This window comes from Anas acuta, chromosome 18, assembly GCF_963932015.1.
Source record: "Anas acuta chromosome 18, bAnaAcu1.1, whole genome shotgun sequence".
Taxonomy (NCBI): Eukaryota; Metazoa; Chordata; class Aves; order Anseriformes; family Anatidae; genus Anas; species Anas acuta.
The window spans coordinates 4,191,935-4,208,961 of NC_088996.1; the positions used below are offsets into that span (position 1 = coordinate 4,191,935).

Sequence of the window (17,027 nt, forward strand, 5' to 3'; positions counted from 1 at the left end):
ACCAGGCCTGCGTGTAGCATGCCTCCCGAGCTGCTTCGGAGGAGTTACAAGATGGGGTTTGTCCAGAATAAACCACTCAAGTAGTGAAACACCAGCTGAAGAGAAGCTGAACTTCCCAGCAGAGCACGGACTTGGCTCTTCTCGCTGGGGATTTTGCTCCCCCTTCTCTGCCTTTTGTCACATTAATTCACAACCTGGTACCTCCCTTTCTGAGCTCTGACACCCGGGGAGGCTTTTATTTTTTTGCTTTGTTTTACTGCAGTTGCTTGGAAATCGAAGAAGAGTAACGCCCGCCGAGAACAGGAAGCTGAACGTTTACCAGAGTCCACAGCTAAGAAAATAACACAGCCACAAACCCTACCTGAGGCTGCGAAGCTGGCCTCTGCAGCTGCAGAGCCTCCACAGAACAGGGGTGGAAGCTTTGTAGACGAGGCTCCGACATGCTGAAAAATTCTCTCTTTTCTTTTGCAAACAGAAAGCAGAAACCTCAGCTAGAATTTCACAGAACCTTAGTTTTAGTATTTTATTCCTTCTCAAGAGTCTTTATGATTCAGTTATGGAAAAAAAAATAAAATAGAAGCACTGGAAAAGCTTGGTGTGACCCCAGAAGACAACTGAGATGCTGTTTTAAATTGTAACTGCAGCTCAAACCAATGCTCCTTTGAGCAGTACTTCCCAATCATTTTCCTTGATTTATCATCAAAAACTGCCCCAATCAGTCTATTCTGCTCATTTCCCCTGCATTTAATTCCTTGTGGTACTGTTTTTGTATTTATTTAAGATAACTGGGAGGCAAAAAACACCTGAGGCTGTAGAAAACAACACGTTTCTGTAGAAATTCCCCTCACGCAGTTTGAGTCTGCTACAATCTCACTTCATCTTTCATTTCAGCTTTGGAGAGCAATGGGCATTGCCATCTGAACTTCCTGGTGTCCACCGCCGTACTCCTATCCACCACTGAGAAGCAGGATAATATGAGCACAAGGAAATAAAGCATCTTAGAACCCGCTCAGTTCTTCTATACTTCGTACACTGCTTTATTAAGCAAGACTCAAATTGTAGTAGGTACTTTACCGAACAAAAGACAAGTGCTATTTCCCAAAGGATTTTAACTTCTATTTATAGAAATGATGCAACATCACAGAGGAGTGGCTGCTGTAAGGAGCCATGTCACAAGACCGATGTTGTTCGATGGGCCTGTTTTTCTTTGCTCTTGCTACTTCTTCTCCCTCACTCTAAGATGTTTGTGATGCAGGTCCAGGAGGAGGATTTTGGGAATGGCCTTGGGGCCATGGAAGAAATTGCCCAAGGGCGGAGAGCACCATGAAAGAGCTGAATGCAGGAATGAAGCTAAGTGGGACAAACATTAAGGCCAGCATCACAAAGAGAACAAAATTGCTTAAAAGGAGACATAAAAATAAGCTATATTTTATGAAATATATGGGATTTCTCTACGACTGCAGAAGTTATACATGCTCTGAGAAGCTGAAAACTGTTTCTGCTATACCACCATTGGTCTTGCCACCAATTACACAGATTCCCTAATCACAGAGCAGGTTTCTACAACCCTTGCATTTATATGGCTTTTCTTCTTTCAGAGCAACAGAGGAAACTCACATTATGCAGGAGATCCAGTTGAGCTAACAATAAACAGAGTGCTAAAAAATGCAAAGATAACTGGCTAGACAGTGGCACTCAGAGCAAGCGGCAGGGGAGAAGCCATACTGGGAACTACAAAGAGCCCAGTCCTGCAGGGTCCAGGCTGCAGCAGAGGGGGGGCAAAGGCGAAGCTTTTTGTCTCTCGCAGCTCCTCCTTCCTAATGTACAGAATGGAAGAGAAGTGAATGGGGAAGCATCACAGTGAGAATTCCATGGAAATTCCACCTCTGGAAACAAAAAATTCCACGTTTCCTAAGTATTTCCACGCCTTTGTTTTTATTTTTGCACAGCAGTTTTATAAGGAAGAAATACGACCTATCTAGATTTTGCAGAGCACTCAGGCTTAATTCTCCACCCTCTTCTGAAGAGGGCAGGGATGTTTACATTCCCTTCCGCACCAAGACATTAAGATTTTTAAGACATTAAAACAGCTACAAGCACAGGGTATGTGCTATCATACACTAGCAATTGTAGGCCTACAAAGGCAACTCCAGCCTCTTCAAAACCGTGTATTACCTTACAATTAGTTCAATGCAAGAACAGGAAGCTAACAGTTACCTGAAGTGTAAGAGAACAGAGCTAAAGCTCCCTTCTCAGCCTGACCTCTGAAGGGCTAAGTGGCTTATTCAGGTTTTGCTCTTCATTAATACTAGTTCAGCATTGGGAATAGAAATAAATATTTTGCCTGTGGCACTGCCTGTTCTGTGCCTTCCTTGTTCCTGATACTGATCTTTCTCTCCTTTTCCCAAGTCATGAAATAGCTTTCAAACATTTTATTTTGCAACTTAGTACTCCCTTCCTCAACAGGCCTTGAGGTTTTTTGCTGTTTCCCCGTCCTCCCAGAAAACAGTTAACAGTTTCTTTTTGCCTTTGACTTCCTGGGCTGTATCCAGAGCCTGAACTCTAGATTCTTTCTGAGCAATATGAAGTTCCATGCTGACATTCTGGTAGCCAATTCTGATGAATTACACAGACTGGACAGGCACAGAAAGCTTTTAGACAAGGAGTGCAGGCAGGTCTCCCTTCCAGATACATGCAGGCATCCAGCCAACCTTCCAAGGAGGATTAAGAGATTTCAAAGTAAAATTCACATTTCCAGGATGACTTCCCCAGGAACCAGCCACTTTGTCAGTTCAAGAGCATTAGAAGCTGCAAACAGAACAAGCCACTTGCATTTTTAGTTAGTGAGCAAAGTGGACTGCATCTGCCAAACGGAAAGCAGGAAAGGATCAAAGAGCTACAAGCTCCTGGAGCAGTTTTTAGTGTCTCTTTGCATAGGACAGGATCCTGGAGCATGAGAGGACACCATCCCACTCTTTGACCATCAACATTTCTTTCTCCATACTGACGGAGAGAAAAATAAGATCGGTGAGACTGATGGGCATTCCCTGGTGTTGTCAGTCCTTGCAATACAGTTGGTAAAGGCTGACCAGCACCTGCCTTTTGGCTTCCCATCCCTGTGGGAAGGGCTGTGGTGCCCCACAGAGTGGTTTGCAAAGACAAGCATTAAGTTTGGAAAAAGCAAGCAAGAGAAACCCACACAACACAGTCACTTGGAAGAACACAGTGATGCTCCAGGCACCCAAGTGTCCCTAGGAAAGCCCCTGGTGGCAAGTTCTGCCATCACAGTTGACGCTCACATGGAGAGAATTCCTTTGCTTCATGACAGGGAAAACAAATAGCAACTCCCATCCTTCTCACAAAGATCTCACTTGGTAGGCAAGCTTCACATTTCCATGAAAGGAGTGAGCCAACTCTGCAGTAGTTTTGCATTTCAGTTCATTGCTACCTTTTACTTGCAATGCCCTAAAAGCAGCGGGCTCTGTATTTTTCTTCAGTGCACTGGCTGATAAGAGAAGCCATTAGAAGTCTCCTCACAATCACAAGAAATGGTGCAGTTACAGAAGCAGCCTCAAAGAAGGAGGACTGAAGAGCTCTTACCGTTGGGTTTTCAGACATCCAGTTCTGATTTGCACCCAAACCCATTTTAGTAATAATTTGAAGGATACTTTAGACCTAGATATCAGCACTAATGTCCTCCACGGTCTTAAGCATAGAGCAGCACATCCTGTAAAACAGAAGAATTTGGCCTTGTACAAGATTCAAACACATCCATCAATTCTCCCCAAATATAGGACTCTCACCTACCATAAAGGACAAACTTTAAGATTTGTGTGTCTTAGTTTCTAAAGCAGTTTTCTGAAGATTTAAGTTCTTCTGCCCCGCAACAAGCCATTCCTGGCCGACATGAACAGCCACCACTTCCTGTTTGCAGCAGGATCACTGCAACAGCTCACTTTTACCAAAGATAACTGCCAGCTTTATTTTTATTGAAAATGACAGATACAGTAGCCAATAAAGTAAAAAAGGGTAATTTAGCGGTAGAGTGTTGCGGCATTTATCTTAGGAGGTCAGTGAATGATTTAAGCAATCTTGAAAAGTGAATTCTTAGTGAGCTTCTTCAAAAGGCATCAGTGAGAGTGATTGGCTTCTTCTGGATCAGACTTCAGCAAGACAGCATCATCAATATTTTCTTATGAAGTGTATCCCTAAACAAGTTTGTTACTTAGAGGAATGGGAAAAATAAAGTGAGGTGCATGCAGAGACAGGAAGGATAGCAGAATGGAAAGAAAGGAGCAGTGTGTGATTGGGGTTTTTCACACTGAGTTATTAGTGGATGCTGAAGTTCATTTCCATCGGTACTTGAGCTCCCACAATGAGCAGGAAAGTGATTCGGTGGTGTCCAGTACCCTCAGCAGACAAACCCTGCCAGTTCCTAGGAGTACGAACTCCCATCCTGACCCCTGACAGGCTGAGAAGGGAAAAAAGAAACACAACTTGTGACCCTAAGAAGGTGAATAAGGCATGTGTGCACAGCACAATTCCTTCTGACACATGCCAGCACTGCCCCTGCCACACTGTGCTCAATCTAACGCCTTGTTACCAGCCTTTCTCCAACTCACAGGCAGGAAGCACACAATTCACTTGCCAGATTTCTCAGAGCTTGCCTGAGAGCTCCCTCCCGAGAACATCCCCTTCAGCAGCCTGCAGCCTCAGCTACCTGCAAGTACCTGAAGCGCGCCCAGAAAGGACAGAACCCGCTCGTTACAAGGCAGGCACAACACGGGGACAGCGCCTGCACACCTGAAACAGCGAGAAAATAAAACGTGTCACAGGGGAGGCGAGGCTGGGGGGGGGAGCGAAGCAGCGGGGCCTCCCCAGGCTCCTCGTGCTCCTCTGCTGAGGGCGGATCCAGCCTCCCCCAGCTCTGGAGAAGCGCCGGGGGCAGCCAAGAGCGAAAACTCCCCTCAGCCCGGCCACCCCCCCTCAGCCCGGCCTCTCCTCCCCTCAGCCCGCTCCCGCCCCGCCGGGGCCTTGCGGAGCCTTCGGCGCATCCGGGGCGAGCGCCCCCGGCGCCTGCCCCAAGCCCCGCGGAGGAGCCTCGGTGGGGGCCGGGGGCAGGCGGGAGCCCGCCGGGTGCCTCGCCCCGAGCGGCGGCGCTGAGGAGAAGCCGCGGCCGAGCCCCCGCGGGCGGCGGCAGGCAGCGGCTCGGGCAGCCGCGCCGGGGCCTCCCGGAGAGCGGGAGGAGAGCGCGGTTGGGAGCATGGAGGAGGTGGACGTGGAGCCGCCGCTGGTGGTGAGGGGAGCGGGGGGGACCGGGGGGGACCGGGGAGGACCGGGAGGGGGGTCCCGGCGGTGCCCGGCTCTCCCTGACGCCCCCACCGCCCCCTCTCGCAGGTGGTGCCCGGCGCCGACCCGGCCTCCAGGCAGCTGTGCTTCGAGTGGGGCCCCGCTGAGGTGCTGGTGTGCGAGACGCGGTTCGACCGCGGAGGTGGGTCCCGGGTCCCGGCTGAGCTCCGGCCCGCTGTGGGTCGGCCCCGGGCCGGCGGCTGAGCCCTGACGGGATCCGACCTTGCAGGCGGCGGGGATGCAGCGCCCGGCTCCTCACGCGTCTTCGTGGTGCGCAGGGACCAGGACATCTACATCCAGACCCTGCGCAAGCTCTTCAACGAGACGCACGGCATCTTCCTCGGCCTGCAGCGCTGCGAGGAGGAGCTGGCCGGCAAGTCGAGGAAAGCGCAGTGAGTGGGCCGCGGGGCTTCAGCCCTGGAAGCTGCTGGCGCTGCCTTGGGTTTAGAGGCAAACACCATGGCTCCTATAAACCCAGACTACTTAGAGCTGCCGTTAATTGGCAGTTGTGCGGTCTAAATGGCTGTGCTGGAGTAATTCTGCAAAGCATGGCCCTGAGCCCTCCAGTAGCGGCGCCTTTGCGGGTGTGTAGCCGGTGGTGCATGGCCTGGCTGGTTCCCACCGGATTCACCCATGTCCTGGAAGCTGCTACTGATGCGCAGAAACATGCGAGACTTAAATGGACTGAGACTCAAGCAGCTCTCTAAACGATGGTTTTTGTGTTTGGCAGATTGGTTCAAGTGAGTAAAAACTACCGCTCGGTCATAAGAGCCTGCATGGAGGACATGCACCGTGCAGCTGGTAAGTTGTTTATTCTACTGCAATAAAAAGAAATGCCATTTATGATTATAAAAACAAAGCTTCAATTGTAAGTTAATAATGTAAAATGGCATGTAGAGATTTCAGAAATTGACTCCATTTCCATCCCAGAGATTTCCCAGTTGCTTTGTAAACCTTGCCTGAGACTCTTTTGCACTGCATTGCAACAGATTTGGGGAGGGCGTGCAGTCTTTTCATATCATGGCTTGTTGCTTTATGGGAGATAGAGTCAAAATTAATAGATTGCTTCCCCCTAATAAGTGATTTTACTCTTCCCTTCCATCCATGTCCTGTAAGCTTACCAGATCTGTACAAGGTTATATAAAGTTATAGACGGTTAGCTTGGTTGGTTGTGTACATGTTTGGATCAATGCCTAGTGAGTTATCAGGTATTGTATTTGAGTCCAGAAAGTGTCATGAAATAAGGTAAATATGTTGCTTTTTAATTTTTCCCTCAGCTGCAACACGGGACCCTGCCCTACACAGCCAGTACAGTACTCAGGTAATCTTCAGGCACATCCATGTAGACACGTGAACACTGCTTAGTACATGCATCAAGACCAACACCGTGACAGTAATTTTTTTCTATTAGCTGCATCGATGTTGCTTAATTAGCCTTTCTTTTTTACTTTGCTGTTTGTTATGTTAAGTCTTAGGAGTACAAAAACTCTGAAAGTAACTTTTTTTTTTTGTTTTTACAAAACAATTCTGTTTTGTATTCCTACTGCCGACAGATTACTGTTGCATTTCAATACAGAACCTGCTTCCATATTTTCTAAGCTGAATACGTGTAGAGAAGTTGTGGCCTATTTCTGTCTTTTAATTTGTATCTTTTCAATACCAATATGACATTGGTCTTGTCTATAAAAATTGACTGATTGCTATGGACAGCAGATTCCTTTGTGCAGTTAAAAATAATCAGCTGGAACAACTACTAAATCTGAAACATGGTCCTCCTCTTTTCAGGTTTCTATTCTCTCTGCAATGGAGCTGATCTGGAACCTCTGTGAGATCCTGTTTGTTGAAGCAGCTGCAGGTGAGCAGTGAACTATTCTGATGTTAAGATCAAAGAGGGGTTTGTTTGCATGTTTGTTTAAGATGTATATAGCATCCATAGTGTTATTTTAGCATATGTAGAGATATTTATAACAAGTGTCAATAAACCTTTTAATACTACTTCTGCCTCAGTAAATTGCCCTCTTTGTATTATGTTGGGATGTTAGATTTGCATTCTACTTTTTCCCTCTCAGGGGTAGAGCACTACAATTTAAATTATTTTTGTTTCTTTGTTTATTTTCAGAAAAATAATGAAGAGCAGCAGCAAAAATCTTGCTGCCAATTACTTGACTTTAAAGCATAAACAGATTTTAAAGTATCAAATACGTTGATGCCAACTAACATTTACACATGCTGTGATGCAGTTCTTTTAACTTTAGGGTGCCATTTTAGAAGTCAGTTTATTTACATGAGTATTTCAAAGTAGTAAATAATTTTCTAAGGAAATCAGATTGCTCTAATGTACTTACTCAGTCCCAGAATTCAGAAGAGAGATTCACAAATTATAGATTACTTAATCTGAAGAAAAGGTAAGTGCCTCCTGCTAAATTTAATCCTTGTGTTTGGTTAGTAATGAGATGATATATTAAACAACTCTAAGCATTGATGGGTCTTTTGGCATTACAGGATTTATGATATGAATTACCTTTTATTTCTTCAAGTAACTGGTTAGGGTTTTCTGCAAGATTATGCTGCTGTTCTATCTAAAATTTGCCACATGGAATACCATCAGCAGCTTGGTGCTCCCACAGCCTGGCTATTTAAGGAACTCCATTCCTTTGTAATTTGAGTGTGGCAGATAGAAATCCAATTAGTAAACGTCATTTAATGATCATCAAACCATTAAGGCTACAAGTACACAAAGTAACAGTTCAGGAACTAACAGAATGATACCTTCTCTGTGTAAAGCTGGCCCCCTCCTGCTTCGCCTCCTTGACTGGATTCGACTTCATGTCTGCGATGTAGACAGCATGGTCCGTGAGGTTCTGAGCAGTGAAAATCCATCAAAACACAAACTCTTCTGGAATGTGGTGAGTACAGTCACCTGTAGAATTCTTAGAGAATTCATGCCTGTGTGTTTTGCCTTCCTCCTCCCTGCTCAGCAGTGTACTATATCTCAAACTGATACCTGGGACACCGCTGCTGCCTACCTTTATAGTTTTAAGTTAAAGCCAAGCCATTGTGAAGATCATCCTGCCCTCATTCCTAGCCTGATCTTTAAATTTCATGAGCCATAGAGGTCATGACTTATGCTGGGTATTTGAATTAGCGGTTCTAAAATTTAAGCATTTTAACTCTACTTAACTTGCCTAAATCACAAGTTAAAATTCCCCCCACTAATCCATCTGGGTATTTGGTAGCCTTGTGCAGTGTGGTGCTCACAGACTTGTGGTTTCTACAGGTTGATGTCTTCGTGCTGCAAGGCCGAATGGATGAAGCACGACACTTGCTCTCAAAGGAAGCTAGTGCCAATCCCACATCAATGAGCATGTACAAAATCTTGGATGACTTGATGAAGAAGATGCCTGTGCCCAATGTATGTATGGTTTTTTTCATGCAGTTCCACTGGGAAAAGAGCTAAGAGGGATGACAGTATTAGTCCAGTCTGTTTCATCTCTGCTGTAGCTCCTGTAACATCACAGCCTGTTGACCATTAAAACATTCCAATTTTAATTCTTCACAGTAGTAATATTTGCATGAATTATCCAAGAGACCCAACTGTACAGACAAAAACCTGTTAGATGACAAACCAACATAGTCAGAAACAACATTTTTGCAGCAGGGTATGTTATCTGGTTTTCTGAAACAGTTCCCGTTGAGAACTCGCACAGAATATTCTTTGAAGGCCTTACCCACAGAGTTTTCCTCTGTTGCAATGATCTCGTGGAGGAAAAAATAGCAGCTGCATCACAGTAATCTTGCACTATTTCTTTTAGGGTCTTTTCCCTTATTTAGATGCACAAATTAAGACACTTCTAATGCAATTGAAGAATAAGTTAAAAATTGATAGTATTCTTGTGTTTACTGTCTTAGCACAAATAATTGCAAGCTCAGCACAAACACCTCTTGTGATCTGACTTGATATTGCCTTTATTTTATGCATCTTACCTTGGGTTCAGCTTGGCAACACCCAGACACTGACCGAGTTGGAGCTGAAATGGCAGCACTGGCATGAAGAATGTCAGCGGTACATACGGGATGGAACTTTTGCTTCCAATCCCCATATGGAATCCATCTGCAAGGTATGTTTTGGCTGAAAAGAAAGGAAACTGGACAAGTATTGGGTCATTGTGTACGTTAGGAGCTACAGATAGTCATAAGTAATGTTAAAATGGTGGATGATCTGCTCATTGAATCAGGAGATTCCAGGCCAACCATTTTTTACTGTTACTTGTTTTGCCACAGTTTTTGCAAGCCTGCACAGATCACTTTCCTATCCCAGGCCATAGGATCTTGAGAAGGATCTTTGTCCTTTGCTGTTTAATTTTGATTAAATTATCAACTTTGCAAAATGGGAGGAGTAGCGCCTCTGAAAAGTTAAGATGCAGCTGTGTACAGTGCTGAATTTTCAGAATTACTCCTTTGTTTTTCTCCTTTTTATTAGATCCTGGGGGGAGATGAGAATGCCATACTGGAGAAAAAGGAACTCCTGACTACTTGGTACCACTTTCTGGTTACTCGACTCCTGTATTCGCATCCAACTGTGAAGCCAATGGAACTGCATTTCTATGCACAGGCATGAAATAGAATTACTTCTATATCCTCCACAGTTCTACCCACAGAAGGGTTACCATAGTTAAAGAAAACTTTTGGAGAGTTGACGTGGTACAGCAACTACATACCTGTACAACTTTTCACAGAACTTGGAAGTGGACTGGGAGAAAGATACAGTAGACAAATAATTATTGAAGGCTGGGTCACTTTAGCATCTAATGCTACCAGTCTTGCTCCTGCAAATTGCTTTCCCCTTTTCCTGGTGCTAAAATATAGCTTTTTTCTGTTAATGTGCTCAATATCTATGATGTACTCTTTCCCATAAAATAACCTACGCTAGGCTACCACATTGAAACAAATGTCTTGCTTCTACCTTGTCAAAACTTCGGTTTATCGTGTCTTGTAATTTTATTCCACAGTCTAGTATGGACCTGTTCCTGGGTGAAGAAAGCAGCCCTGAGCCTCTAGACACAATTTTAATGGCAGCCTTCGAATTCGAGTTGCACCAAGTGATCAAGGAATGCAGGTTGAGTTCTTAAAGTTTTTGATTCTCTAGTTCTGTAGTATTGCTGCTGTGTACTTCACTCCAATAGTATTTGGGGTGGGCTTAGCTTTTTCTTTATTTTCTTTGTTTCAAATACAGCATTGCTCTGAGCAACTGGTGGTTTGTGGCTCATCTGACTGACCTACTGGATCACTGTAAACTCCTGCAGTCTCACAATCTCTAGTAAGTATTTATTTGCACTGATTATTCAGACACCCATAAGTAAGAATGACTAAAAGAACAGGTGGATTTTGGTTGAAAAGGAGCATCTTGGGCATTTGCAAAAGATGTAGAATAGAGGTACTGCATATGCCTCTGAAGTTCTAGGCAGCCCAGGTGCTCTAAGAAGCAGAAGCAGTTGCAGACCTGTATTTGACACACTATTCAACAGTACCTCATGCAATGTTAGTTAGTTTTTTTGTTTTTAATATAGTTTTACCTGAAATATTATCAAGTGCTTGTGATTATTTGGAACAGCAAGAAATTCATCTAAAAAGAGCTTCCATACCTAAGTTTCATACCTAAGTTTCCAATAAATTCAAGTTTGAGATTTCTGCTGTCTGAATTCCCTTGGCGTTTCAGTGTCTTAAGGCAAGCATCGCTTTTGCTAAGTGCTGTACAGAGTTGGCAGGTCTCCCCGCTGAGAAAGCTGCCCTGCATGTTGAGGCCTGATGTATGAAATTTACCAAGACAGAAGAAAACATCTCTAAGATAGAGAAAACATGCTGCATAAATGGAAAGTACTTAAGGAATAAAGTCATTAGGCTTTTCTGATGAAGTACAGCAGTAATGCCTGTTTCTTTTGTTTCTTCACTCCCTGCAGTTTTGGTTCGAACATGCGTGAATTCCTTCTACTAGAGTATGCCTCAGGACTCTTCTCCCATCACAGGTAACAATTATTTATTCTACTCTGTCGGAGACTAGACTAACATCAACAAGTAACTGCATACTAATGAACCAAAGAGGCAAAACTTACAGAAGACTGTTAGGATTTCAGCAAAGGTGTCTGTCTCTAAGGGGTCATACAGCACTAACAAGTTTCCTTTCCTGAATTAAAGATGAAAGCTATCAATTAGAACCCATCAGGTATATTGGCTGGGATAGAATGGTTACTGCCACTGTGGCATTTTTGGTACAGAGCACTTCTTAGGAATACCTGCAACTAAGTTGTGTATTAGGCAGCTGATAGTTGGTAGAAAGTAAAAGCCATTTTAGGTCTGAATACTAAGTTAACCAGAACCAACTGTTAGTAATGCAGGCCCATATTCTACTTGCGGCTTTACTGTTTTGCTTAAGAATTATATGGTTGGAATGCTTGACTTTCTTTTCCCCCCTTTACTTTCAGTCTGTGGCAGCTGGGGGTAGACTACTTTGACCACTGCCCAGAATATGGCAGAGTATACTTGGAGCTTCACATTGAGCGGATCCCCCTTAACACTGAACAGAAGGCCCTCAAAGTGCTGAGAATCTGTGAGCAGAGACACATGCAAGAGCAAGGTGATTGATTCTTAAGTTTTATCATTTTATGGTGATACAAGAGAAACTACTGAAACTGATTCCCTTCTCTCTGATGTTTTCTCCTAAGTTCGTAGCATCTGTAAAATCATGGCCATGAAAGCTCTGCGGAATAATCGCTTGGGCTCTGCCCTGTCTTGGAGCATCAGAGCTAAGGATGCAGCTTTTGCAACGCTAATATCAGATCGGTGAGTAAATCAGAAGCTCTTGGAAGACAGCTGCTGTAGCAGAATGGTCAGAACAGGGAGAAGGCAGCCATCCTGAAAAGGTCGTGCTGCAGGCAGGCTGAGGTCATCTTTCCCTCACACCAAGTACCTGCTTTCAGACTAGAAAATGACATTCCTGGGTACTTCCATCTGCAATACCCTAGCTGTTTTTCTACACCATTTTGCTCCATGATATCTAGAGATGAAACAGATTGGCTTTATCTAACAGTCCAGTGCTCTTAGGCCTTGCTTTGATAAACATCTCTTTTGGCAATAGCTCTACATTCTGCGCTGCCCTTTCACTTGCTCCAATAACCTGTTTGACTGACTGTACAGTGAAGCAGGGAATGGGCTTAGGTGAAAGATAAATCCCCTTCTGTGCTTTATTCAGCAGGTTATTTTTAACCAGTCTAGTTCACCAGTCAGTGTGAGCCACTTAATACAGCATTTCTTCAAAAAATATCTTAAGCCACTATTAAAACATAAGTAATGGAGTAAAATTTTGTGTTGTTGATTTTCTGTGAACTTGTCACAGTATCCAACCTTGCAGGGTCATGACCCATGTCATATTTTACTTATTTAAAATAGGCAGGTACCAATCTCTTTGCGTAGCTGGAGTATAATTTTATAGGTACACTCTGGATAGATGGCCAGGTAATGCTCTATCTTCACTGTAAAAAGGGAGTTGTAGGAGATGGGCTTTTTTTTTCCTATCATTTGTTCTTTGAGGAAGCAGGAATCATATTTCCTTCAACAGAAGGTGAAAGAAAGCCATCACAGGAAGCAGATGCTGAAAAAAGCAGCATAATGAAGGCTGTGACAAATCAGATAAAAAGCTTTTAGAATTCTATTTGTTCCTGCTTTTTTTAATAGCAGAAAACCAGAACTTTTGTTACAAACTGGGAAGCCTCAGCTTCCTGTGCTCCTTCCTTTTAAAGAATAGATCTCAACTACTATGAAATCTGGAGGAACAAATACAGTGTCAGTTAAGCGCATGTTACAGCAGTTCAACTGGCCACTCCCAGGAAATGCCTCGATGTCTTCCAAAACCCTCACAGGAGGTTGATTAAGATGGAGCTCAGTTTTATACTAAAGTTTTCCAAGAAGGGATTAGAAGATACAAAAAGAAAGTGGAAGATGTTCTCCCTTCTAAGCCTTTATTGCATTTTACTTTCTCCCTAGATTCCTTAAGGACTACTGTGAAAGGGGATGCTTCTCTGACTTAGACCTCATCGATAATTTGGGACCATCCATGCTGCTTAGTGACCGGCTGACATTTCTTGGTGAGAAGGAGCTACGGTTTTCATTCTGTTCTGTTAGTTAGAACACAGCTAACGCCACACAATTATTTGGATTTCTCTTCCTCCATCTGCTACATCCTGTTATAGCAATGAGGGGAAAGCAAATAACTGAAGGTAATTTGGGATGCAGCCTGCGTGCTACCAGGAGACTGCATTTCCAATTGCACTCACAGTAGGCATCTGTTCTGCACTGCTTTGAGTAGGATAGACTTGAATTCTGACACTTGTATGCTTCCCCTTTCTTAGTCTTTATCCAGACTCTATTACTACCTGGAGACTTCAAAATATTAGCAAAAACAAAGTGGATGACTTTGGGGGGGGAACCCTTAGAAAAGCAAAACTGGTTTAATTTACTCAGACAGCACAATTTTACTAACTCTGTACAGTTCTCCACCTTCTCTACACCTTCTATTAGTTCACCGTGCCAACTTCAAGCTCACAAGCAAAAGACCTCTGCTGCCCTTCCACTACAGCAGTTGTGCCAAGTAACGGTGGAAGGCCTCCAGCCAGTTTCCTTTCCGTACAACCACTTCCTTCTGGCTGGCACAAGCACAGGCTGTGGTAACCTGCCCATCTGCCTGCAGCTACAGCGTGGCCTTTAAATAACGGACCAAGAAAGGAGATGGAGCTAAAACACACCTTTCTCTGGAGATGTGGCTGTTAGCAGACCCAATTATAGGTGCCAAAATCTAATAGGAATTTGGAACTGTTGGCAATTGGAATGACTGCCTTCACATTACAGTGAGGGTGATCCTCAATTTATCTAGCTGCATTTCCTTCATTTAAAACCTAAATTAAGCTAAGAAGCTACCCGTGACTTACCAAATCATAAATCCTCCGATTTGTCCACTGTCACCAAGTGACCTTTGCAACAGCCCCAAAGAGTTGTAGTTTCATTCTAAAACTGCATTTACAGGGAAGTGACCTCCCTTTCTGCATCACGTAAAATCCCTTAAAGGTCTAAAAATAGTCTGTTTGGTTTTCCTTTGGAGGTTTCAGAAACATAAGGTGTGCCTTTGCTGGACAACCTTCATGTCGCTATCTTGAGCTCAAGTATTAATCAAAGGTGAATCTGAATGGGAATCATCACTTCCTCTATTTTGAGGGTTTAGTTGCTAAAAACAAAGCCGTAGATGAAAGCTCACTTTCATCCTCAGCCAGTTCTTACATACTGGATAGTGGTCAAACTAATTCTTAGCAAAAGCAGAATTTTCCACATTAACAAAGATCTAATTTTCCATTTAAACAGTGAAGCTTTTCAGACCTCCTGATATTTTGAGGTATCGAAAACCATCCATCCTCCCCTGCTTCCCCCCATTTTTTTGCAGCCACCACCAGTATCTCTAAGCCACTTATGCTGTTACTCACCCTGCAAACACTTAATGTCAGGCAGTATCAGTTAGGTAACAAGGCTGATTCAAACAGTAAATCTTACCAGGAACACTGGCAGGTTTTTGGCTACCTTTTCAGCCAGCCTGGGTTTTAACTTCTCTTCATGCACAAGATTCCCATTCTCCCAAACTCTGCTGCTTTGGAGACTCGTTTCTGTTGGGAGGTAACGCTAGCCAAGGCTTTGTAAGAGCAAACTGATTTCCTAGCACCCCAAAATCCCAGCTTGTGCTGTTCTGACAGACGCTAACGCCTTTTACCCTTCACCAACACCCACGTGTAGGGAAGTACCGCGAATTCCACCGGCTATATGGGGAGAAGCGATTCTCTGAAGCTGCCAAGCTGCTGCTGATGTTGATGACGGCTCATATTGCTCCTTGCTCCTTCTGGATGACCCTGCTGACAGATGCCCTTCCCCTGCTGGAGCAGAAAGAGGTGAACATGCTGGTCGAACATGACAGAGACACCCCACAGCCTTTCTTTTCTTCCTGACAAGTTATCTCAAAGCAGTGAGTTCCCCCCCCACTTTCTGCCCCCAAGCTAGGGTTTGCACTTCCCGTGCAAGTGACGTCTTACTGGTGGGAATACAAAGGACCCAGTTTAGGATAATCACTCATTTCCCTACTCTTAGAAAATAGAAGTAGAATAAATCTATGCTGATGATTTAAGTACACACTGCAGCAAGTTCCTTCTGGTACTTGGCTTGGAGAGTTTTCTAGTGTGCTTCTTTCTGCTCAGCCAAGTTTTTGCTTTAAGATCCATCAAGAAAATGGCAGTTGAGTAATTACAAACCCATGACTGGATAAAGCCCAGAGGCACCCACTCTGACCTCATAACTCGCCCTGCTTTGAACAGGAGGTTGTCTTAAAGATCTCACAAAGTCACTTCCAACTTGAATTTTCCTGTGATCCTGTGAATTACAGGGTCAGAATGGATCTGTAGGAGCGTGAAAGCATTCTACTCCTCTCAGTTGAGTTACCTTCTCAGACCGCACAATGTCCTTCAACGTGATTATTTTCAGTAAATACTTCCATTTCCACAGGTAATATTTTCAGCAGAGCAGACTTACGAATTGATGCAGTGCCTGGAAGACCTGACTGCAGGGAAGCCAGATAAGCAGAAACTCCTGGTACCTCCTGTTTTGAACTAAATAATGGATGCGGGGGGTCATGGGGCAGTCAGGGAAAGCTCTAAATTTCTGTTCCTGGGGGGGAGGAAAAGAGGGAGAGCCTCAGTTACTGAGGCTAATGTGTGTTGTTCTTTTTAAAGGCCAGCCAACTGAGGCACCATCAAAAGATATTTAAGTACAGAAATAGTACACAGTACTTCACTCCTCACTGCTCTACTGATTTGGATTGGACTGTGATGTTTTTCCAAGATAAATAACTGCAAATTACATGGGCAATGAAAAGCTGAGATGCTGCCATTTAACAGCTCAAGCTAAGATACGTTCCAGGCACAGAACAGGGAGCCATTTGCTACACATGCAAAACTCTGTAGCTGCCAGAAAAAAAAAAAAAAAAAAAGGCAAGGAAAGGCTTGGTAATTCTGTCTTGCATTGATCTAAAAAGTAAGAAGTGGAGCTTTTACCCGTTCTCAGGTGGTCCCAATGACAGTTAAATGTGTTCTCCCACTCTATATGTCCTGCATCTTTGTTTTCCAAAATCTAGAAAGAGACCCCATCACCAGCTCATTACTGCACGTAGTAGTGTAACCAAAATTCTACTTGCTTCTAGGACGATGATGTTGAGACCGTGAAAGTGGAAATGCTGAGACTTGCTCTTGCACGAAATCTTGCACGAGTCATTGTCAAAGAAGGCACGTTGGAAGGATCTTGAAGACAGCAAGGGGTGATTTTAACTCTTCCTCTATGGCTTATTGTACATAAACCTGACTGCTTTTTCTAAGAATAAACATCTTGTTTTGCATATTGCTTGATCTGTTCTCATCTTCCATAAACATAACTTACAAAAAATGTAAATGTAACTTTTAAAAAGGAGCTGCATCAGGACATTTACAGTTGCGTGTTCCAACTCGGTCTGGCAGTCCTTGCCTTGTAAAGTAAACCTCATTACCTTTGTCTTTTCAGTTGCTTTGCCACCAATACCCAGAACTGAAATTGAGCCTACCTTT

At 43.9% G+C, this 17,027-nt stretch overlaps 1 protein-coding gene across 1 annotated transcript; it reads left to right on the top strand.

Annotated features, from left to right (window-relative positions):
* The first annotated feature begins 4,970 nt into the window (after nucleotides 1–4,970).
* NUP85 (nucleoporin 85) lies at nucleotides 4,971–16,822 on the top strand. The gene is made up of 19 exons (XM_068654604.1): nucleotides 4,971–5,296; nucleotides 5,398–5,491; nucleotides 5,579–5,741; nucleotides 6,080–6,150; nucleotides 6,627–6,670; nucleotides 7,135–7,204; nucleotides 8,134–8,255; nucleotides 8,627–8,761; nucleotides 9,345–9,467; nucleotides 9,830–9,961; nucleotides 10,359–10,465; nucleotides 10,583–10,666; nucleotides 11,307–11,372; nucleotides 11,829–11,980; nucleotides 12,069–12,186; nucleotides 13,387–13,487; nucleotides 15,178–15,329; nucleotides 15,937–16,023; nucleotides 16,631–16,822. The coding sequence occupies exons 1-19, from the start codon at nucleotides 5,264–5,266 to the stop codon at nucleotides 16,730–16,732; spliced, it is 1,956 nt and encodes a 651-aa protein (XP_068510705.1). The 5' UTR covers nucleotides 4,971–5,263; the 3' UTR covers nucleotides 16,733–16,822.
* The last annotated feature ends 205 nt before the right edge of the window (nucleotides 16,823–17,027 follow it).